This window comes from Arvicola amphibius, chromosome 6 (assembly GCF_903992535.2).
Source record: "Arvicola amphibius chromosome 6, mArvAmp1.2, whole genome shotgun sequence".
NCBI lineage: Eukaryota > Metazoa > Chordata > Mammalia > Rodentia > Cricetidae > Arvicola > Arvicola amphibius.
In genome coordinates this window covers 18,419,548-18,443,448 of record NC_052052.2, presented here as the reverse complement: position 1 = coordinate 18,443,448, position 23,901 = coordinate 18,419,548, and the positions used below count along the sequence as shown (strand labels likewise).

Here is a 23,901-nt window from a genome sequence, read left to right as displayed (position 1 = left end):
CCATTCTCGCCCAGAATCCTTTGTCCTGACTCCTCCGGACCTCAGGCTCACAGGTATAAGCCCTGCAGATGCTGCCACCATCCCAGCCCCACAGCCACTGCCATCCAGGTGGAAGGGAGAGTGATGGGCTCCAGTCAGGAATGCAGGAAGATGCAGCAGCTGATCCTGTGTGTGTGCAGGCCCCTTGGCTCCCATCCTGCCTTCTCAGAGGCTGAACTTGTGTTTGCTAAGCATATTTGAGCTAGATTCATGAACCTGCAAAACCAAAAGATCTTCTTGTCGTTTCACTTACCTTGACAGGACAGAATGCCCCTTCCTCCTCCTGCCTCAACAGCTAGCTGCCCTCGCTGGGTAACTCTGGCATGCCTAGAACCCACTCTGAACTGAAGAGCCCAGGCATTCCCAAGACTCCATTCCCATGAGATAAGAGGCACTCATGTGCACCCTAATGGGTTGACAGGGGTCCTTTTTCCAATGTGGGACTAAGGGCCTGTTTCCAAGGAAGAGCTGAGCTGGCAAAAGCCGCTCTAAGAAAAAGATAGGTCTGTAGGTGCTGGGGAAGGGGAAGAGGGATGGCTCCTGATGGGAGGAAGCGGGGTCTCTCTGACTAGGCTTGACCAAATGGGTGCCAGCTGAGATGAGGGGGATTTTAGAGGGTCAACCGGAAAAGGAAAGAAATCTTGACTATGGTGCCTGTCGGGGTATTGCGGGTGGGGGTGGGGGCAGGAAGGAGTTGATTAGGTAGGGAAGGGAACGCGCACCTTTTCCCTGCTGACCAGTGCAGAGATCAAGTCTTGCTGGGTAGCCACCTCACGCATGTCTAGGGAGGACTCGCTATGGAAGGACAGGCTTTTGGAGGTGTGCTTATGCAACAACTCCTGTTCCTGCTCCTGGTTGTAACGGATGGAGCGCACCTCCTCCACGATCCTGGGGCAGAAGAGACATTGTGTTCCTCCGCGAAGCCCTTCCGTTTCTTCCCTGGTGTGCACCCTCCTTCGTCTTCCCTCCTCCCTCACTGCTTCTGCCGCATCCCTAAGGGAAACCCAGGCCATGCAGGGACCTCCTGGGAGAAAGGCAAGGCCCGAAAGGTCAGGACACCAGCTCCTGAGCTGGGAAGCTTGAACTCTGGGCAAGTTACTTAGAAAATGGGCCCGTCTGAGGCCAGGCCCAGCTCTGACTCCCCAGTACCCTCCCCTACGTGTTGAGCTCCTCTCTGATCTCTTTGTACTCCATCAGGTTCTCCTGTATGGCTTCAAGCACCAGGCAGAAATTATCGCAGGTCTTTTCCGTGAGGTTGCACAGGGGACCCCCAACCAGCGGCTCCTGGGGGTGACCAGAAGCCTCCTTGCGGGCCTCTGTACAATGCACCAATGGCAGGTCGTCAGCAAAGTCTTCTTCATTTGTACCTGTCTGAGGACAGTGATGGAGACGGTAGGCAGCTCAGGGCCACGTGACTGACTTCAGGGAGGCTGAGTCTCTTGGCACATGCCCCTTTAACCCTTTTGGTATTGTAACATTTTACCTTATTTTATCTGTGCCTCTAGCAAGCCAGGCTAGCTACTCTACACTGGGTCCAGTCCTCAGCTCCAGTTAATCTTAGCCTCCCTACCTGGATGTGATGACTCAGTTTCAATCAGGACATAAGCCCCTCTCGGATCCCTTTGGAAATTCTTGCCCCAGCAAACCTTTAAAGCCCTTCCTACTCTGGGTGATGATGATCCTGGCCCTCTGACCTTTCCAAAGTATTCGGCTCTACTCTGCACCTTTAAAAAGCAAGTTCTACCAAGTGAATACTGAGGAGCTAACATTTATTAAGTTCTTTTTTTTTTTCTTTTCCTTCCTTCCCTCTTCCTTCTCTCCCTCCTCCCTCAGTCCCCCACCCTCGTTTTGCTCTTTTTTTCCCCCTTCGGTTTTTCGAGACAGGGTTTCTGTGTGTATCCCTGGCTGTCCTATAGAACTAGCTCTGTAAACCAGGCTCACAAAGATCCACCTGTCTCTGCCTCTGCCTCCTGAGTGCTGGGATTAAAGGTGTGTGCCACCACCGCCCAGCTTTGTTTTGCTTTTCAAGATGGGGTTTCTCTGTAGCGTGGCTTGAACTCGCTCTGAAGACCAAGCTGACTTCAGGAATTAAAGGCATGCACCGCCACACCCAGCCAATATATGAATGTTTTTCCTGCATGTATGTCAGTAAGGGCACCATGTACATATACACTGCCTGTGAAGACCAGAAGGCGGCTATGGCTATGAATCCCCTGGAACTGGAGTCAAAAACAGTTGTGAGTCGCCATGTGGATGTTGGGACTTGACCCCAAGACCTCTGCAGGAGCAATCGGTGCTCTTAACCACTGAGCCCGACCTCCAGTTCATTTATTGAGCGCTTACTTGCAAGCACTCATCAGATCCTATATCTCATGAGGGTCCTGGTGAGCGAGTGCTACTATTATTCCCATCATAGAGAAGAACTTCAGAATCCCATTGGGTGAATGCTCTCATGCCACCCCATCGCTCAGCTTTGAATTATCATGGCACATCTAGGAACCCATACCCAGCCCCCAGGAGCCTCAGTCGCTGAGTGGACGCTACAGAGGTGGAGGTCTGGCCTCCAGGTTTTGGATTTGGCTTTCTCCGTGCACTCGAGTGTGCAAACACACATGTACACAAGTCATTCATGCACACACTCTCCTCCCTCCCGTCCTCCCCATCCCATGCACCTCACTAAAAGTTATCTGACGCTGTTGCCCCTCCTCTCCTATTTTCATCATCTGTTCCAGATTTGTGGTCACGACAACCACAAACAAGTTGAGGCCGATGAAAGCACCAATGGTGATAAAGATGGCAAAGTAGATGGCACCTCCGACTTCCATGGCAACCTCCTCATCGTCCGTCCTGCGGGGGGCAGTCAGGAGCTCCGTCAGTTCCCTAGCCCTTTAAGCCTCAGTTTTCTCCTCTTTAAGACAAGGGAGTATTTCCCACTCCTGCTGGCCGCAGAGCCAACACTCAAACCAGCCCTACCAGAAGATGGGTGTGTCAGCATCATAAAGCGCAGGCTATACTTACATACGCTATAAACAGAAGCACTCTATGCCGAGCCGCACTCTAGAAGAGCGCTATAGTTTCTAGACTGACCCTCACGGCACTCTGTGAGGTAGTCAATATTGCACCGGAGTCTCTAATTACTGAATTCGTAAACTGAAGATCAGAATCCCACCACTCAGGAAGTAAAGATAGGAGATCAGGAGTTCAAAGCTAGCCTGGGCTACCTGACTTCCTGTCTCAAAAACAAACAAACAAAAAACCAAAACACAAAACTAGGAGTGAAACTTAGTTGGTAGTGTTTGCCCCGGGTGCACAAGGCCCCAGTACAGCATAAACCAGGGGGTGGTGTATGACTCTGATCATTTGGGAAGTGGGAGGAGCAGGAAACGTTCAAGGCTATCCTGGGCTATATTAGACTCCACTTCAAAACAAAAGTAAAAGAGATAAATCAACCCCTCCAACTTATTTTTTGTTTGTTTGTTTTTGTTTTGTTTTTAGAGACAGGGTTTCTCTGTGTTGCTTTGGAGCCTGTCCTGGAACTAGCTCTCGTAGACCAGGTTGGCCTCGAACTCACAGAGATCCGCCTGCCTCTGCCTCCCGAGTGCTGGGATTAAAGGCGTGCGCCACCACCGCCCAGCTCCTCCAACTTTTAAAAGCTAGAGGTTGGAGCTATAGCTCTGTAGGAGAAGGCTTGCTTAGCAGGCTTAAGATCCAGAACTACAAGCTACATATATAAATAAATAAACAAGCCGGTCTTGGTGGCTCACTTCTGTAATCTCAGCATTTAGCCGATTAAGGCAGCAAGATCACTTCAAGCTTGAGCCCCACAGTGGAATAGTTTGTCTAATGCCACAGGGCTGGTGCAGGGAAAAGGACTCAAAAGCCCAGTGCCGCTTCACTGTGCAGTCCATGTAGGTTAGGCTGGCCTCAGGGATTAGACTGCCTCTGTCTCCCCAGTGCTAGAATTAAAGGCATCTTCCACCAAGCAACCAACCGTGCTCTGGGTCCTAACACCCCACCTTTTGCTGGTTTTGGTTTGGTTTAGTTTTAGTTTTTGTGGTTTGGGATTTGGTGGTATTTTTAGTTTTTGTTGTTTTGAGACCAGGTCTTACCATGTAAGTCTGGTTGGTCTGAAATTGGCTATATAGACCAGGCTGACTGAGTTCTCACAGAGATCCTCCTGCCTCTGCCTCCTGAATGCTGGGATTAAAAACGTGTGCCAACATGTCAGCTTTTTTTTTTTTTTTTTAGATTGGTTCTCAAATTAGCTCAGGCTGGCCTCAGACTGTGCAGTATAGGTGAATGTTACCAATCTTGGTTTGTGTGATTTGGGGGATTGAACCCAGGCTAGGTAAACATTCTACCAACTAAGCTCCACCCCCACCTTTCCTCCCACCCTTCCCCTTTTTTTTCTTCTTTGAAACGGTCTTATCACAGCCCAGGTTGGCTGTACTGAACTTGAACTCCTGATTCTCCTACCTCGGCTTCCTGAACGCTAGGCTCTCCACTCCCTATGACTGAAGAAACCCTTGGCCTGCTTGGCTTTTACTTCACAAAGGGGAGTGGGATGGAATGAAATCAGACTTGAACTTGACAGATAAGAAGCCAAGAACAGAACACAAAAGTGACCTTGGGGAGCAGGTCTGAGAATGAGTGGATTGAACCCCAACTTCCCAGGCCTCTAGGTGGTTTGGTTGTGCTCTAGTGTGAGCTGGGGGCCACTGAGTAACCTCAGGCACAGCCACAGACCTGCTCCCTGGCCCAAGGCCGAGCCACACGGCTACGCCGCGTGCTTCCTGAACAGGGCCAGGCGACCCTGTGACTGTGTAAGGCGTCTGTGGAAACAAGGTTCAAGTACCGTGATTTTCTTGGGTAGTCACTTCCTGTGAGGCCAGTTTCCTCCGAGTCCCAGGGGCCCCTCTCACAGGTTCCCTCACCTGCCCTAGCCAGAAGGGGAGGAAACCCCAGAACCCCACCTGTACTCACTGGAAGTCACTGTAGATGTCCAGCCAGCCATCCTGGGTGATGCAGATGAAGAGGGTGTACAGTGCAACCCCCATGTTCTGGAAATGCTTGGGCACAAACGCACCGAAGAGTGTGACCCCAAACACAGAGAATACCTGCCAAAGAGACCACAACCCACCTAACCTCACCCAGTGACCTTGGAGCTTGACAAGATGCGCAAATGAATGCCAATAAATGCTGCCAGGGACCCACAAGGATTTCAACCCAAGCCCCTTGCTTTTTTAGGCATCCATCCCCACCCACTGCCCTACAGGTTCTGTTCGGGGAAGGAGATATAGGCTGGGGCCTGGGAGACACTGACCAGCATGAAGAAGAGGATGAGGGCCACAACGTTGGCCAAGTCCGGCACCGACTGCAGGATGACCCTGATGATCTTGGCTAGGGGCTCCATTGCCATGCACACATGTACCAGCCGAAGTGCCCTGTGGCAGAGCCTCTCAGGGGTGCCCCTTGGCCCTTCCCAGACCCCTTCCTCCTCGTAACCTCCCTTCCACCAACTTCCCAAAGAGGCAGAGCTGAGCCCCAGATGGTAATGACTTCCTTACTCACTCCTGCGGTCAGGATAGATACCCCTCTTACCTTCAGGGCTCCCCAACTCACCTGAGAGTGTAGGTGATGGCAATTATATCAAGTTGTTTTATGAAGAATCCCATGAACAATGTAAAGACAATTATGAAGTTGAGGATATTCCAGCCATCCTGCAAGGGGGAGCAGCCCAAAAGGGTCTCTCAAGCCCAGCCCATGGGAGCACCCTGTCTACCTGCCACAATGGAAGACTCGATGTTCCTCTGAGAACAAAGCTAGCCAGCTGCCATCTCCTGGCTGTCACCCCAACATGCTGCAAACACATAATCACAGTCCTATACCTATGAAAACAGTCGTTCTCACAGACACACAGTGAAGATGCCCCCATACATACAAGGGTAGCCCTTTAGCCAATGACTTGATCTGTCTAGCTAGGTGACTTGAGAACTCCTGGATGCTCCTGCCTCCGTGTAAAGTGTGACAAACACTATAATTAATAACATTAAAGTAGCTAGGCCTGGTGGTACACGTCTTTAGCGGCAGCACTCTGGAGGCCGATGTAATGAGAGCTTTGTGAGTTTGGGCTAGCCTGGTCTACAGAGGGAGTTCCAGGCCAGCTAGAGTTACATAGTGATACCCTGTCTCAAAACTAAGTCATAAATATATAAATACAAAAGAAGTGGAAAACTAGCGGACCCAGCAATAAGAGACGGTAGCATAAGCTACAGCCCATTCGCCATGCACTAATACAGAAAGATTACCAGGAGCCTGTAAGTACCAGCTAAGAGCAAAGCATTGTTTACAGTAGGCTACAGTCAGAAAGCGGAGTGTTAAAAACAAAAGCCTACGTGCCTAGGATTATAAAGCAGCAGCTGAGAGGATAAACAGGGGCTAGAAGATTACCACAGGGGTGAGTGAAGGCAAGAGGGTGAGGGATTGGACTGGATCGGATCCAGGACTCTGTGTGGTTTTCTACAGCATTCTGTTCAATGTGTGACTGGGGTAAAGGTTCAAAAAGAAAGCTCTGTTTTTATGGAAGGTGCTCTTCACCTTGGGAGGCAATCAAATAAACTCAAGTCTTACTCACCTCACCGAGTCTATGCCACACACCACACACAAAGGGAGACACAAGTCTGCCTCTCTGTGGAGTCAAGGCCTGTCATCCCAGTCACTCAGGAGACGGAGGTGTGGGTACGGGGGGGGGGGTTGTCACAAGTTCTGAGGATACAGTTTTTGTCATGCTGGGTTCTTAGACTCTTTTGAGGGAGGTGGATAGAGAACACTCTTTAACTCTGCCAGAGAGAATTTCTAGAACCTAGGAAGGAGACACAAAGCAGCAAAAGCCCAGCCTGGGAGAGGACACCTCCTGAAGAGAGTCAGTGTGTGATTTGAAAGCAAGGGAAGAGGGAGGATCAGAGGGAAAATGTGAAAATTACATGAAACCCAAACTGCAGGCTCCACACGTAAAGGGTTTTGTCTGTCTTCCAGAGCTGGCATCCCATGACCTAGGCCAGGCGTCCTCCTACCTCAGCTTCCAGACTGTGCCTGGGGCAAGTGGAATCTTACTGGACTAGAGCTGATCACTGGGAGGCTGAGGCAGGAGGATCACTAGAGGTCAGAAGTTTGGGGTCAGCCTGGGCAACATAGTAAGATCCACAAACAACAAACAAACACTTCATCAACACATAGGAGACCGGGGAGCTATGCTGGAATATACTACCACTCTCATCCATCTGTGTTCTGGCTGTGCTTCATGCTACCTGACTGCGGTGAGTACTTATAGAGCCTATAACACTTAAAATACAAGCTGGGTGATAGTGGTGACGCACGCCTTTAATCCCAGCACTCGGGGGGCAGAGGCCTGTGGATCTCTGTGAGTTCAAGGCCAGCCTATCCTACAGAACTAATTTCCAGGACAGCCAGGGCTACACAGAGAAACCCTGTCTGGAAAAACCAAGCCAACCAACCAAACAAGTTCCCTCCCCATACACACACCAAATAAAACATAACAAATTACTACATTATATAAAAAGATTATGGAGTTCTGATCCAGAACCATGTGAATTAAGATACTCTCAGTTCCTTGACTCCATTTCCCCAAAAACAGAAACCAGGGTTCGTGTGAGTAGAGAGAGGTGGGGAGGCAAGAGCAGGGGTTCAAACACATAGCGGGGGCACTTCCTGAACAACGTACGTTCTGCCCAATCACAGATTTCTCTGAAAGCTCCCCCACAAGGCCCCTTGTACTGATACACTCTCCATACAAACCCTTTATTTTTCAGGACAAAGACTTGATGTGCCTGCAGACCCCGAGGAGGGATGAGGTGAGGGTATATTGACAGGAATTCTGGGGACCTTACCTTCCAGAAAACCCAGAAGCCATTGACCCAGCCGAGAAGAACCTCACAGATAAGGATGGTCAGCACAATGCCATCTATGATCGAGAACAGCTCATAGTGTTGCTGCCAGGACAAAGAAAGAGAGGGGCAGAGGCATCAGTGAGCAGAATCTGCGCCATGCTGGAGAGAGGGTGTGGGGGCTGGAGAGAGGGTACAGGGACTGGAGAGAAGATGGGGGTGCTGGAGAGAGGATGGGTGCTGGAGAAAGAATGGAGGTGCTGGGGAGAGGGTGTGGGGGCCTGAAGAGGGGAAGCCTGGAGAGAGGGTGTGGGGGTCTGAAGAGAGGGTGTGGGGGGCTGGAGAGAGGGTGTGGGGAGTACCCCTGTTCCTCTTACACCTTAGCATCTCTATGGGTTTCTTTAGGAACTATTTTCTGCGCGTGTGCCAGGCAGTGCTAAGTGCAGTCACGTGCTGTGTCAGGTGACTGTTCTGTCCTTTTCTGTCGCATCTCCCAGAAGGGGAGTTAGAAGCCCAGATGCACACGGCGGGCCTTCACCCCAGCCTCTAGAGTAGGCTATTTGGGAAAAGGGGTGGAGGAAGGGCTAAACAGACTCTGGAACTGAAGAAAACAAAAAAACAAAGCAACAACAACAACAACAACAAAAACATTAAAATCTTCCCCCACCTCCCCAAGGAGTTGTAGGATCCCAGACCCTAGGGAACTTCTCTGCTAGCCTGGTCCCAACCACCCCTGTGGCTGCAGCATTCCAAGTTCTCTGGGTCAGGTCAGAGGCGTCCTCCCTCTGTAGATCCAGGAGATGTACCCTGGGTGCACGGGTTGGCAGATTGGTAGCTACGATCTGTCCAAAACCATGTTCAATCTTCCCCAACCTCAGCCTTGCTCTCTCAGCTTCCTTATAGCTATGACCCCCTCCCAGTCCATAGAGTTCACCCCAGGAAACCAGGTATCTTGCCTTTTCTCTTTCTGTACCCCAATAGCCAACAGATTCCCTGTCCCATATGCGGGCCGCCTGCTGTCCACACTCACTACGGCCGGTTGCACCTACAGCCTTCTAGGCTCTGATCTTCAGGCACAAACTCCACACTAGGTACTCAGGCTTTGCTTATTTTTCTTGTTCTACCATATTCTTTGAGACAATCACATGTAGCCCAGTCTGGCTTCAAACTATGTAGCCAAGGGTGACGTTGAATTTCTGATTTACCAACTGAACTACACTCTCAGCCCCAGTTCCAACATTTTTGACTGAGACCCATAATAAGATCTTGTTTTAACACTTTACAAAATGGGTCCTCGGGGACTGGCAAAATGGCTCATTGGGTAGAGGTGCTCGCCATCGAGCCTGGCAACCTTAGTTGGATCCCATAGTGGAAGGAGAGAGTTGGTTCCTGTAAGTCATCCTTCGACCTTCACATTCTTGCAATGGTACATGTACACATGCATACAAACACACACACACACACAAGCACACACGTGAGCACGCATGCACACACACATAAACACGTACAAAATAAAAGAAAAAACTATAATGCTGCTCCCTCTGTTTTCCACCCCCCCTTCTTTCCTTTTTTCTCCCCAGTTCTAGTTCACTATCAGAATGCTGGGCTGTCTGCATTCATAACCCAACAATGGCTGGTGCCTGGACCTCCAGGGTCCTCACTGTGCTAGCCACAAGGCTCTTCTCACCTACACCAGACCGTGGCATCCAGCTTTTATTCGGGTTCTGGAAATCCATACTCAGGTCACCAAGCTCAGGTCCTCTGGAAGAGCAACAAGTGCTCTTAGCCACTGAACCATTTCTCTAGCCCGAAAAGTCTTTCTTGACTTGCAGATCCCATGAAGGTCCACGGAGACTGTCTTTTTTATGTATTTACTTATTTGAACATAATCACACTATGCAGTCTGCTTAGCCTGGAACCTGCTACACAGACAAGGCTGGCTTCTAACTCACAGAGATCAGACTGCCTCTGCCTCCCTAACATTAAGGTGAAAGGTTTGCTGCACTAGGCCTGTTTGGGGACCCGAGTCCTGAAGAACATCCAATCCAACCGTCCATCATAGATGGACAAGGAGTCAAGGGCCTGGAAAGGAAGCACCTTGTCCCAGGTCAGAGCCAGTAGGGGTAGAGATCAGGCCAGCAGCCCACCTGACCAAGGTAAGAGTTGGTACGGATAGCAATGGTAATGGCGTTGGTCACCAGCAGCAAGGCCAGCAGCAGCTGGAAGGCAGGATGTCGAAGCAACTGCTTGACAAACAAGGTAGTGATGAACTCCTGTATGTCCAAGGCATCCTGGGAGGGAATGGAGACCTTCCTTCAGGCAGGTGTCACCACAGGCAGCCTCCCTGTTCCCTGGGAATGGGAGTCCACCCTAGAGGGTGCTGTTGTTGCCAATAAAGAAGTCACAACAGATATCATCAAAAGAGAGTTGCTGTTGGGGACCTTTGGGGGTCCTGGAGTATCTGCTGGTGAGTGGCTATCACAATAGAGGGGTTCCTGTGAGGAGTCACTTCAGTGGGCATTAGCTCCTAACGAAGGTCCTCAGGACATTTAAAGGGCAAGAGGCTGCAGAGGGAACTATGGGGTCACTTAAGTCTTAGCCCAGCCTGTCCCTACCTTCCTCTTGTCCCTACCTTCTTGTCCATGATGTCCCTGCGACTGATGAGTACTTGCTCCTCATGCCGGCCCATGACTGCATAGGTGTTGTTTTTCTACAGGGGACAGGAGCGGGCCTTTAGTGTGGTCACTGCCCCTGCCCAACCCAGGGGCTCCCCACCGTAGTGTTCAAGTATTTTACCCTGCCGGTTTCGGGCCGCTGCAGCCACGATTTTTGGTTTTCAGACATCTTTGCTCTGTCCCCTTCTCTCCAGTGAAGATTTGCTACAGGCAGGCTCTCTCCCTGTTGAGGTGAGGTCACAAAGGCAGCTGTTACCCACACCCTTCTGTGTTCCACCAACACATTCCAACCGGATTAAAAAAAAAAACAACAAAACAAAACAAAAAAAAACCCTCCCACCTCAGACAGAACCAGGTATTTAGCCACTGGCTTCAGGATGGGGTCAGAGGTTAGAGGCTGGGTAGAGGAATAGGTCGCACTCCCAAGTCATTCGAATACAGGGAACAGAGGTCCCCTTTCTGGATCCAGGGACTAGAGGTGGCGCTGAGTGAAGAAGAGATGCCCAGGACTGCCTTCAGATACCTGTCCCTCAGCTGCCCACTGGTCCTTCCAGAAAGGTAAGTTTTCTTATCTACAAAGAAGAGTGTCCCTCCCTGGGGCTAGGACAGGGGAACAGGTCTGACCTCCCAGGACTAAGGTGAGATGAGCAAAGGGATCAATGACCACAGAGCCCAGCACCCTGGCACAGGAGCCCTGAGTGGACAGACACCTCAGGATCATGAGCTACACAGGGAGCCTGTCGCCCACCCTGTGACGGAAAGCGTTCACTCTAGCGGGACAGCTCTTCACCCCTGTGTGTGTGTGTGTGTGTGTGTGTAGGGGGTATGTGCAGATTCCCAATTCAGAGCAAAGACACAAGGGTTCATGGTGGAGAAATCAACTTTATTTGGTAGAAAAGCATCTGTCATGTCAAATAAATGCCCATCCAGATGTGGTCTGGAAACCTTTCCAGAGGACCCGGGGGGGAGGTATGTCCCAGACCTGAGGATGGGTTAGGGGATCTCTACAGCACAGTGAGGAAGGCCACTTTCCCTCCACTCCAAGGGACACATGAGCAGAAACTGTGGAAGCTCAGGATAGGGGGATCAGTCTGGGGGTAACGCCAAGGGCCAGCACTACTTTCCAGCCTCACACGGACCCCTTGGGCCTGCTGTCTTAGACCTGTCAGAGGCTGGGGATGACGTAGCCCTCAGGGTCAGAAGTCAGGAGCCAGGCACTAGCCAGGGTCAGAGGTCAGGAGGTTGGAGGCTGTTCTCTGAGGTCAAAGGAAAAAGCTGAGAGGGCTCCTCGGGGTCAGAGGCAGCCGGCAAGGGCTGTGGGGACTGACCTCTGGAGTCAGAGGTTGGGGCTAGGGAACTGCTCTGGGCCCGGATCCCTCCCCAGGTGCTCAGGCCCTCTGAGTATAGCTCCTGATTCCGTTCCTTCCACTGACGGAACTTTGCTCCCGTGAGCAGGGGGTCATCCAGCACTTCCTCCAGGGCCTGCAGTTCCTGCAGCTTTGCCTGGAGTGAGAGTAGATGGCAAAATTCACCCCAGGAGGGACAGAACGCAGAACTAACTTCCTGTCCTGTGCTCAGCATCAGGATAACCCAGCCCAAGAGCCTGGGTTACTATCTGGTCTCTGTACACGGAACCTTCTAGAACTTAGCTCAGGAAACAGTTGAGCCTCAAATGGAGTATGAAGTCCAGACTGGGCACCAAAATCAGAAAGCCAGGACTTTGAGCCTTCAGTCTACCGTCTGGAGCTCACAGTGGAGCTGGGAACCAGACACCAGGGCCTGAAGCCCAAAGCCTCATCCTTGCCCATGTCCAGTGCTCCCAGCTCACCTTGAGGGTGCTCTGTAGTGCCCGCACGCGGTGCGCTCGCTCATTGAGATGAGGGTCCCGGTTGCGCCGCATGAAAGAGCTCCGCCACTGCTCATGAGTCAGGGGCTTTGGCTGCCCCAGGAGGGACACACCCCCCTGCCTCAGCCCCTGGACCATTCCTTCCAGCACCCTGTCACTGCTGTCTGTGGGAGCAGGATGCAGGATGAGAACACATGAACATACTCGAGACATCTATGCAGCCCACTGCCCTTCTCCCCGTGCAGCACCTGCTGAAGAACCAAAGGACGTCCTTGGACTTTGAGACGGTGAAACGGTGGGTGATGGGTCACTCCAAGCTGGAGCCAGGCTAGGCTGTGTCAAGGCAAAGGAGAGCAAGGATCAGCCAGAGCCCCCCACATCCTGCTGCCCAGTGCCTATCTCCTCATGTGAAGCAACTCTACTCACCGAAGCGGAGCGGGACCCAGCCTCCTCATCCGGGTCTTCAGCTTCTGTCTCGCTGTAGCAATCTACAGTGGGGAGTCGGAGAACCACAGAGTGGCTTTAGAGAGGCCAGGGAGTGGGCCAGAGAATTCGAACTCCAGCACCCAGCCTGGGAAAGGCAGGAACTCAGGGATGTCTGGCCCCTTCTCCCACACTGTGACGCTCACCTTCCTCTCTGGCAGAGGCTGCCTGGCCTGGAGTCCGGTACTTGGAAATGCAGGTAATGAGATGACGTACCCACCTGTAGAGGAAGGAGCATGTGGGTTATGGGGTTCCCATTCACTGCAGCCCCCTTATCTCTGAGCTTTTCACCCTTTACCTACAGTGTTTAACGTTTTTTTCCCCGAACTTTTTTGTACGGTACTGGAGTCTGAGTGTAAGAAAGTAAGGAAGCACTCCATACTGGCCTCCATCCTCCCTTCTCATCCCGGTTCTTTTTTCTTTTTTTTTTTTTTCTTTTTTTTTCTTTTGTTTTTTGTTGTTTTTTGAGACAGGGTTTCTCTGTAGCTTTGGACCTTGTCTTGGAACTTGCTCTGTAGACCAGGCTGGCCTCGAACTCACAGAGATCCGCCTGCCTCTGCCTCCTGAGTGCTGGGATTAAAGGCGTGCGCCACTACAGCCTGGCAGTGTCTTATTATATTGCTCTGGTTGACCTGAAACTCACTATGTAGCCCAGGCTGGTCTCACACTTGCAATCTTCCTGCCTTAGCTTCCTAAGTGCTGGAATTAAAGGGGTGAACCACCATGTCCCAGATACACAGATCTGACCCTCAAAGAGCAACTTAGGTTGAAATCCTCCTTTGCCCATTCTGCAGATGACGAAACTGAGGCTTTCTGAGAGCTGCAGTTTGAGTCCATTCTCCTGAGCCCAGCTTTTCAGCATGTGGAGGCTGGAGACCCCATGGGAATAGAGAAGGGGAAGTGGTACTCACATGCTCAGATCAGACAGGGTCTCAGCAGCAAAGACGAAGGGCTTGTACACGTCATGGGTCAGCAGAAACACACTGCCAGCAAGCAAAACCAAGTCACAGTCTCCTCTGGGCATGCCCATTCAGAACCCCGAGAGAGGCTGGATCAGGAATCCCAGCCACCTGCCACACGTCCACCCTACCCTACCCTTCCTCTTTCTTTTTCTCCTCATCCCATCCCATCTCAAGACTTAACTATTTTTTCTTCTGGTCCTGTCCACTCTCCAGACTGTAGTTGGAGATGTTGATAAGCCCTTCAGCCTTTTCATCCTGGGGGATCACAACATGAAGGTCAGCGCCGAGTCCCAGGTCAGCCTGGAGCCTCGAGCCCTCAAGCTCCCTAGTTACCTGTCTGGGTTTCTAGAGCTCAGGGCAGGAGGTGTGGCCAAGGGGCACCTCTGAGCAGGGAAAGGAGAGCAAAGGTACCAGAAAGATAGCCAAAGGGGAGGATCTTGCTCAGACAGGCCTCTCCCAGGAGCTGCTTTGTGTTCTAAGTCTCTTCCCTTCCTGGTTTTCATTTCCCCTTTCACCTGACAAACATTCAAACACAGCATTCCGAAGAAGCTTCTGGACTCCCTGGACTAGATCAGACACTCTGGGCTCCCACACATTGCCTGGACGTCCCTTCATCCTAGCACATGGCCCATTGTCCTTTCCCCTTTGGGCCTTTCCCCCATGGGCCTCTAAGTTACAAGACCGGCAGGGACTATCCAAATCTCCCCTGTACCCCCAGAGCTCTAACTCAGAGCTGAGTTCAGTAGGCACCTGGATGTCTGCCAAGTGAATAAGTGATTGAGCAGCCCATCACTAAGTTGGATAGAATATCGGAAGAAAAGGGAGGTAAGGAGAATAAAAATGATCTTCCCTATACTTAAAAAAATGGCTTGCATTTATCTAGTGTGTGCGTATGTGTGTGTGTGTGTGTGTGTGTGTGTGTGTGTGCACCCACCCATGCCACAAGACACATGGAGATCAGAGGACAACTTGCCAAACTTGAGGGTTATGGGTATTACACTCAGGCCATAGGTTTGGTGACAAGCAATCTCATTGGCTCTTTTCTTTTGAGACACAAGTCTCACTCTGTTGTATTGACTGGCTTGAAATTTGCTATGCAGCCCAGACTGTTGCATGTCTGTGCACACGTGTGTGCCTGGTGCCCACAGAAGTCAGAAGGGGGCACTGAATCTCCTAGAACTGGGGTTAGAGACAGCTGTGAGTTACCACGTGAGTGCTGGGAACTACACACCAGTCCTCTGCAAGAGTAGCCAGTGCTTCAGCTGCCGAGCCAGCTTTCCAGTCCCCCTACAACCTTCTCTTACACACGGATGAACTCATTTCTCTACCAAGCCACCCCACTTTACAAATGGGAATACTAAGGCCTAATGCTAGGTATGGCGCTTCCCTGTGTCAAACAGATAAGAATGGTGGCCTTAGGTCCACATGGTACCTATGTAAGTGTTCATGGGGTCTCACCTGGGGTTGGCGATACCAGTAGAGGTTGTGTCCTTTGAGTACAAACCAGCAGCGGCGCCAGCGTGGGCCCATAAAGCCACCGGGTACCTTGCGTAGTAGAAGCCATCCATCACAGTCAGGCAGGCCCAGCTCCCGGCAGGACACCCGCCTGCGGCTCAACCTTGTGGCCATACCTGCCCCAACACAGCAGAGCATGCTGAGGGAGCAGCAAGCATCCTTCCCTCAGTCTACCTGCCCCCATGGAAATCCCCAGTAGAACTGTCTGAACTCACACTCAGGGCTCACAATGTCACAAATGTCCTCAGGTGGAGTGACTTTAGAGAGGCTGGACATACAGCTTAGTGGTAGAGTGCACAGCTCTGGGAAGCTCTGGGACACGGGTGCGCGCGCGCGCACACACACACGCACACATACACATGCACACGCATACACCCGCCCACACGCATACACCTGCGCACACGCATACAAGCACAAACACGCGTGTGTGTGCGCACACACACACACCACATGAGAGAAAACTGAAGATCAGAGGGTACTTTCTCAGTCTTAGAGCTAGCAAGAGGCCTAGGTGAGAAGCAGGGGTCCATGGTTCCAGAAAAGACTGTTGTGTCGGAAGCATGTTTGTGTATTGAGGGGTCCTGCCCAGCCTTGTAAAGATTTCTAAGACCCCACCCAGTCAGGGGCACTCATACCTTTTGATTTCTTCCGACCAAGGGTGGAACTCTGCAAAGACAACAAAGAGCTTAGGAAAGGTTCTAGAGCCAGAGCCCATGGCCCTCCTTGCCGAGTTCTTGAGTTTACCTGGTCAGAGTGTCCAGACGTCTCCGGAGACTCTGCTGTTATTTCTGAAACAGTGCCTGGGGCTGGAGGGGGCGTGGGCAGGGACTTAGTGTCAAGGGAGGTAGAGTCTGTCAGGCAGGGAAGAGAGAAAGGGAAATCCATGAGCTCAGGCCCAGGCCTGTGGTTAGGAATGTCAGCATGGAGACGCCTTTTCCAGAGCGTGTGCCACCTGCTGGGGCTGTGAAACTACCTGTCCAGGCAGCACTGGGTTCAGGACTTCCATCTGCAGACAGGTTGAAGGCAAAAAGACCTTCGGATGGAACCCTATGGGAAACAAGAGGACAGGAGATGAACCTATGGTCCCCGCTTCAAGATTACCCAGAAGTCGGACCTGACGACTCACTCCTTTAATCGTAGCATTTGGGGGGCAGAGGCAGGTGGATCTCTGTGAGTTCGAGACCAGCCTGGTCTACAGAGTGAGTTCCAGAACGGCCAGAGCTACACAGAGAAACCCTGTCTCAAAAACCAAAATAAGGGGGGCTGGAGAGATGTCTTAGCAGTTAAGAGCATTGCCTGCTCTTCCAAAGGCCCTGAGTTCAATGCCCAGCAACCACATGGTGGCTCACAACCATCTGTAATGAGGTCTGGTGCCCTCTTCTGGCTTGCGGGCATACATGTAGACAGGATATTGTATGCATAATAAATAAATATTTAAAAAAGAAGGGGGCTGGAGAGATGTCTCAGAGGTTAAGAGCACTAGCTGCTCTTCCAGAGGTCCTGAGTTCAATTCCCAGCAACCACATGGTGGCTCACAACTATCTATAATGAGATCTGGTGCCTCTTCTGGTGTATATATGTTAACAGAACATTGTATGCATAATAAATAAATAAATCTTTTAAAAAAAAGAAGTACACATTAAGCTTTTTTTAAAAACAAAACAAAAAACCAGACACACCCAGTAGACAGAGCTTATTACCTGGGAGATAGTGGGGTCAGAGGCAGGGACTGGCTTGGCAGGTGAGGGGAGTCCAGGGGTGTCTGGGAACAACCAAAAACAAAGTGACAGAGCTGCCCGCGGCAGTGAGAAAGCAGGCAGGAGGGGTGGGGGGCAGGTACCTGAGAAGGGGTCTCGGGTACTGGGATCTTCTTCAGCACTAGGCTGACCCTTCCAGGCTCCCTCAGCAGCTCCATCACGTTCTTGTGGGACCAGCCCACCTGGGGGACAGGGACACTGAGTGAGGTTCTAAACTGCCCAGCAACTCTTCCCTATCAGGAGCGCCCTCTCTGTCCACCTTCAGGGAGTCATCAGGAGCCTCTTTAACTGAGCTCTGGGGGAGGAAAGGCCAGCACTCAAGTGAAACTCCACTCCTCAAGGGTCACCCTGAGACCTTCCTGTGTTGGCGCATGTCATGCAAGGCAGCTCCCACAACCCTGGTCTTCACAAGGGGCAAACCCCTCAGGTGATGCACCTGTTGTCCCCATGAGCCTCCTCAGCACCAATCCCCACCACCTTGCCCCCTCCTCCCTCACTCACCACCACCTGCTCATTGATCTGGACAATCTCATCTCCTGGCAGGATCTGGGAGCTGGCGGGAGCCTAGTGTGAGGTGGGGCAGAGAATGAGGCTTTCCTGGACCTGAAGCCGGCATGGCTAGCAGCTGAGAATTCAGGGTAGGCACGGGTGGTGAGAGTGGTGGCTCTTACCTCGGCACCTACTTGGGACACGAAGTGTAGGCAGTTGCTGGTGGTATGGATTTCTAGATCCTGTAGAGATAGGAGCTAAGTCAAGAAAACCAGGGTTGAGCAGAGCCAATGGGCACCAGGGCTCTAAGGTAGACAGAATGGGAACAGAGCCTCAAGATGGGATTGTAACTGCTGTGTAACTTTGGGCTCGTTGGCCACACACACACATACACACACACACACACACACACACACACACACACACACACTCATGAACCCATAAGGCCACAGGAAAGCTGTGGCGCTGATTTCTGAGGTAGCAGAGTCTCAGAAGTTTTCCTGAAGAGAGAATGGGGGATGACATAGGGTTGGGGGGCAAGGGGAGCAACTCTGGTTTCCTTTCTTTTTTTAATAATTTATTTTTATTTTATGTGCATTGATGTTCATGTATGTCTGTATGACAGTGTCAGATCTTGGAGTTACAAGCAGTTCTTAGTTGCTCTGTGGGTTCTGGGAATTGAACCCGGGTCCTCTGGAAGAGCAATCAGTGCTCCTAACCACTGAGCTATGGCTCCAGCCCTAATATTTATTTAACTTTATTTTCTATGCATTTGGTATGAAGGCATCAGATCCCCTGGAACTGGAGTTACAAACAGTTATGAGCTGCCAAGTGGGTGCTGGGAATTGAACCTGGGTCCTCTGGGAGAGCAGCCAGTGCTCTTAACTGTTGAGCCATCTCTCCAGCCCTAACTCTGGTTTTCTTAACTGGTCAAGTGTAAAGTGTAAGCATTCCCTCCCATCTCTATTAATCTGCTCCAGAACCCTGTCAGGGCTGGAATGTCACCCAGGCCACACTAAATAGCCCCTCTGGCTTGGGAAAGGTGCCCAGCAAAGGTGAGACTCCAGGTAGGTCCTCTGGGCCCTCGATTAAACACCTGTCACAACAGACTTAGCAACACAGATGCTGGGACTCCCGGACCACATTTCAGGGCTCAGCTAAGGCTGTGGCGGCTGCAGGAGAAGGTGAGAGTCAGAACTCACTGAAGGGTCGTCCAGCTGCACCTGCTCCAGCACAGCCCTCTGCTCCAGCAGCTCCTCTGGGCTGCAGCTCAGGATGTTGTGGCAGATCCCGGCCACGTGACTGCACTGGGGGAGGAGGGCAGTTTGTCTAGCTGAGTCCGAGTCCATATCCTAGGCCTCCCCACCCAGCCCCAGACTCACAATCCTCAGGATGTTGCTTTCCTTCTTAGCCTCTGGGCAGTCCTGAAAACAGAGTACAGGAACCCCCTCTTAGATGGCAGAGTGGGGGCCATTTTCTCCTGAGGACCCGGGCAGAGGCTGAGAAAGGCCTTTGATGTTCCTCACTTGCTTTCTCTAACTGGTCTCCGTGGCAGAACTAGAAAGGTATCAGTGTTCAACGCCAAGGTCTCCTTCCTCCGACATGACACTTGACTCAATCACTACCCATGTCCTCTCCTGCCACCTTTCCCAAATGTCACCTGAACTTCTGCCAGAGACATCCCATGACCCATCCCATTGCCTGTTACCCCATTCCCAGAGGCAGGCCGCTTCCTGTGCTTGCTCTCCCCACCCCCAGCTCTCACATCTAATCTTGGTCTGATTCACGGGTTATAAAAAGCTCTGGGACCTGGAGTGGCCCCTGTCCTCCTACCTCCTGCAAGACCTGGCCCAGCTCCTGGCACAACACACCAATGTCTTGGCAGGCAGAGAAGTCATTTAAGTGGGAGAAGAGGTACCTGCCAGGAAGGACAATTAAGACACTGTGTTGGATATAATTCCTCACCTGAGAAGTGGAGACAACTCCTACCTCAGTGCGCTGGGCTCAGTGTGGCACCAGGGAGACAGACATCAAACAGACAGTTCTATTATTAATGACTTCAACTGTTCTGAGTGTTATAAATGAGCCGTAAGGGTGACACAGGCATCCCTGAGGAGGTGACACTTGAGTTAGGACACATAGGACAGACGACTGCCAGCGAAGGGGAAGCTCTCCATCCAAGAGCTGTTGAGGGACCAGGGAGATTGTTTATCCCTAAGGTGTTCGCATACAGCGGTGAGGGTCTGAGTACCTGAGTTCAATACCCAGGACTCACACGGTGGAAGTCGAAAACTGACTCTTACAAGGGATGCTCTGACCTTCACATACAGTCCTGTGTAACCCCCCCCCAACACCCCCATATACCCCCATACACACAAATGTCAAACGTGCAAACAAAAACTCAACTGTTCATAAAACCATTGGGATGACAAGCTCCAGGGTGGAGCAGGAAGCAAGGTGGCCCAGTGTCCCTGCACAGACTCTTGGGTTTGCTCTAACATTTCTGATCCAGAGATAAGTACTATTTTTCAGTCCCAGGCCCCAGAATGAGAAGGGTCAGAAGTCACCCCATTCCTAATACCTGTTGAGCCAGGAGAGGAGGGCCTGGGCTTCCCGCACCAGCTCCACAGCAGCAGCGAGGACATCAGAGGGAGTCTCTGGGCAGTTTCCCAACCGGCCTTGGACCAAGCTCTGGAAGGCTTGGGTCCTTTCTAGCAGCCCCTGAGCCAGGCTCTGCAGGTTCTCTGTCGGTAGCTTGGAGCCCTGCATCAAAAAAGGAGCATCTTACTGCCCCCTCGACAGCCAGCCCACATGGGTAAACCCCTAGACTGGTGGATGCCACGGCCAGTGTGGCGGACGCCACGGCCAGTGCTTACTCACCAGGGCCCGGAGTTGTTCCACCCCATCTAGAATGAGCTCCTGGTGGCCTAAAGGCCACACAGTCAGAGCCTCAAGGTTTTGGGGACAAAGCTGCAGCAGGTACTTTCCAGGCAGCTGCCAGTCCTCGAAGGGATAGTCCTGCAGAGCATCATCAAGGCCTGGAGCAAGGCGTCAGCGTGGAGAAACAGGTGTCATTACCACTCTGAGGTTCCATTACATCAGAGCCCTTCCCCTCCTACCTGTCGCTAATGACAACCCTGAGACCCGGGCTGGCTTCTGTCCCATCTCGCAGTTGATGCTATACAGCAGCGACTCCAGCAAGTGTGTCCAACCTGCTGGCGTTGCCAGCTACCAAATTCATGCTCGAATACCTTGCAATCCAGTTACCAAAAAAGAAAACAAACAAAAGAGGCGAGCAAGAAGCTCCAGTGGTCGAGAACTAGACACACTGCTCTTGCCGAGGACCTGAGCTTGTTTCCCAGGACCCCCACCCCCAACCCCTGGAGTCAGGGAGAACTGAGTGGGAGCTAACACTTAAGATAGTCCTGAGCAACTGGGTGGTGGTGGCGCATGCTCTTTAATCCCAGCACTCGGGAGGAAGAGGCAGGAAGAGACAGGCAGATCTCTGTGAGTTTGAGACCAGCCTGGTCTACAGAGTGAGTTCCAGAACAGGCTCCAAAGCTACAGAGAAACCCTGTCTAGGAAAACAACAAAACAAAACAAAAACAGGAGAGATGGCTCAGTGGTTAAGAGCACTTACTGTTCTTGCAAAGGGCCCTGGCTCAGTTTCCAGCACTCACATGGTGGTAGCCCATAACCATTTGTAAGCTCTCTCAAGGTGCACACACATACATGCAGGCAAAATACTCATATACATTAAGGAAATAAAAAATTTTTATTTATTTTTTTGAACATATATAGGAAAGTTGAGTGGCAGCTGCAGGCACTGTGCTGGCCTGGGCTGTCAAAGTCTCTCCAGTTACTATGGCATGCAGTTGGAGAGGAAATAAAAATTTAAAAATAAAGCCGGGCAGTGGTTTAATCCCAGCACTCGGCAGGTGGATCTCTGTGAGTTCAAGATTAGCCTGGTCTACAAGAGCTAGTTCCAGGACAGGCTCCAAAGCTACAGAGAAACCCTGTCTCAGAGGAAAAAAAATAAAAATAAATAAAATGGGAACAATGAAAGCACCTGTCTTCTAACCATGTGTTTTAGACGGCTGATGTGTGCCAAACACTTGGTCCACCATCAGGCAGTAACAGCCATCACACTATTGCCAGGCTGTGAGGCAATGTTTCAAGAACTTTACCCTGAGTCAAGTGTGGTGGTGCATGTCTTTAATCCCAGCACTTGGAATGCAGAGACAAAGGGATCGTTGAATTTGAGGCCAGTGTGGCCTACAGAGTGAGTTCCAGGACAGCCAGGGCTACACAGAGAAACAAACCCTGTCTCAAAAACTAATAAATAAAAAGAACTTCAACCATATTTGTACATGAATTCTGACTGGTATTACTAATAAAAACTCAGAGTCAGATATTACAAACAAAATATCACTACACGTATCAGCACATTGATCTTCACGTTTCTAGAAGGCGGGGACTATGCATCATCCCTGATACATAGTGGGAGACCTGATAGAGGGAGAGACAGTGGCTTGCTCATGCCTCCCACCCCACCAGGCTAGACTGCCACTGGGAAATGTGTGTAGTCATCAGGTGTTTCTCAGTCCTCCTTGGACAGTAAGAGTCCTGACTGGCAGCTCACTAAGCCAGGATTATTTGGACAACTTCCTTCCCATGTTAAACGTCTCCCAGGAGACACCAACACTGAGTTACACCAGCATGGTCACATCTTGTCTAGTTTCATGGTAGAGAAACTGAGACCTGTGCTCACAGACCTGGTGAGTGGTGGCATTGGCCTGGGCCCCAGCCTGGGAGTGGGACTGCAGCTTGGCTGGGCTGCTCACACTGAAACGGCCTCCAGCTCCAGCTACCCTTTTGAGAGCAATGACCGGCCTCCCCACTCCCTGCTGCGGTCACAGAAGGCCCTCAGTTCTCTGAGTCTGCCTGTGTTTGTGTCTCTTGGTCGCCTGGGGAGTGATCTTCCCTCTGACAGCAACCCCAGGGTGGGGCCGTGTTCACCCCTTCAGAATGGCTGGGGTTTCTGCTTCTCTCACTGCCAGCCTCAGGTTGAGGAGAAAAGCAACACCAGGGCCGGCCCTGTTCCAAGACTGAACAAATCATTTCCTGGCCCTGTACATGTTTGGACTTCCGAAAAATGGGCTTAATAAACAGCTGGCAGGGCCCTGGGGCACAGGGAAGATGACGGAGATAAAGGGGGCGTGGGCCACCAGGGCCACCCTGTTTTGCCTATTACTGCACCTGCCCGTCGCCACCCTGGCAGGCGCTTGAACATACAAAGCCATATAAAGATGTGGAAAGACCCTTTTCTGCGTCTGAGAGCCTCTGGGGTCGCCTGGCCTATGTCTACCAGCACGGTGCCTGTTCAGGGGAGCCTGGTACACTGGTACATGGCGGACCGTCTATAAATACCTGTTGACTAATAGACTCGGCAGGTTCTTTCTCCTTTTCTCCCTCCCTACTTTCTGTCCAAAGGACACCACACTATTCCCTTCGAGCCCACCTCAGCCCCCAGCTCACCAACCTCTCAGCCAAGCTGCCACCTTCCCAGGGGTCCAGGCTTCCACGGGTTCCATGCTGAGCTGCGCCCGCGGCGTCCAGCCCGTGCAGGAATTTCCGCTCCCAGACAGAGCCCGGAGTCCGCCGGGCTGGGCCAGGGCGGGGCCGCTGCATACCTGGGCCCACGTGGTCACCCAGGTGAGGCGCTGGACTGCCATTGGCCCCTGTCTGTCTTCCTCCTGCCCTGCCCCTTTGGCATCCTAGGACTTTGGCAGCTACGCCGTCAGGCTCGGGGTTGACGCCACGGGGGTGTGACTCGGGCGGTCCGGAACTGGCAGGAGATTCATCTCGAAACTGGCCTCACCAGGAGGATCACTGTGAGTTTGACGTTAGCCGGGTCTACAGCCGAATTCCAGGCTAGCCAGGGCTGCATAGGGAGACTTTGTCTAAAACAACAAAACAAACAAAAAGCTGGCCCCATCTCCCAGCCCGGGATTCTGACCTCTCAGCACCTAAAGCAACAACAAGAGAACCTGGTGAGCGATTGGTGCAGAACCGAAGCGCATGGGTGCTCGGGGGTCCCCGGATACCTCTTGTTATTGCCATCCTGAGTTGTTGCGCTGACAGCTGACCCGGTGCTCAGTTTCAGGGCATCACTGTCCTTGCTTCATGGGACATTTGTGAGTATCGGAGGAAATGGCTTTACATGTTTGG

General features: G+C 51.8%; 2 protein-coding genes and 1 non-coding gene across 3 annotated transcripts; all 3 read right to left on the bottom strand.

Annotated features, from left to right (window-relative positions):
- Positions 1–204: 204 nt before the first annotated feature.
- Positions 205–10,632, bottom strand: Catsper4 (cation channel sperm associated 4). Its single transcript, XM_038334377.2, has 10 exons — positions 10,576–10,632; positions 10,091–10,234; positions 7,947–8,048; positions 5,662–5,759; positions 5,363–5,483; positions 5,023–5,156; positions 2,712–2,886; positions 1,199–1,410; positions 762–927; positions 205–255 (listed from the first exon to the last, which is right to left on the bottom strand). The coding sequence occupies exons 1-10, from the start codon at positions 10,630–10,632 to the stop codon at positions 205–207; spliced, it is 1,260 nt and encodes a 419-aa protein (XP_038190305.2).
- A 1,009-nt stretch (positions 10,633–11,641) lies between these two features.
- On the bottom strand, positions 11,642–23,340 carry Cnksr1 (connector enhancer of kinase suppressor of Ras 1). The gene is made up of 21 exons (XM_038334590.1): positions 23,213–23,340; positions 20,551–20,708; positions 20,252–20,433; positions 19,504–19,588; positions 19,053–19,094; positions 18,873–18,977; positions 17,853–17,912; positions 17,683–17,745; positions 17,265–17,363; positions 17,125–17,186; positions 16,398–16,471; positions 16,169–16,275; positions 16,060–16,090; positions 15,368–15,540; positions 14,091–14,164; positions 13,859–13,930; positions 13,094–13,167; positions 12,891–12,952; positions 12,713–12,797; positions 12,447–12,628; positions 11,642–12,121 (listed from the first exon to the last, which is right to left on the bottom strand). The coding sequence occupies exons 1-21, from the start codon at positions 23,262–23,264 to the stop codon at positions 11,846–11,848; spliced, it is 2,118 nt and encodes a 705-aa protein (XP_038190518.1). The 5' UTR covers positions 23,265–23,340; the 3' UTR covers positions 11,642–11,845.
- Positions 21,464–21,576, bottom strand: LOC119818138. The gene has a single exon (XR_005286047.1). It is a non-coding gene; the product is annotated as a small nucleolar RNA SNORA44 (small nucleolar RNA).
- Positions 23,341–23,901: the final 561 nt, after the last annotated feature.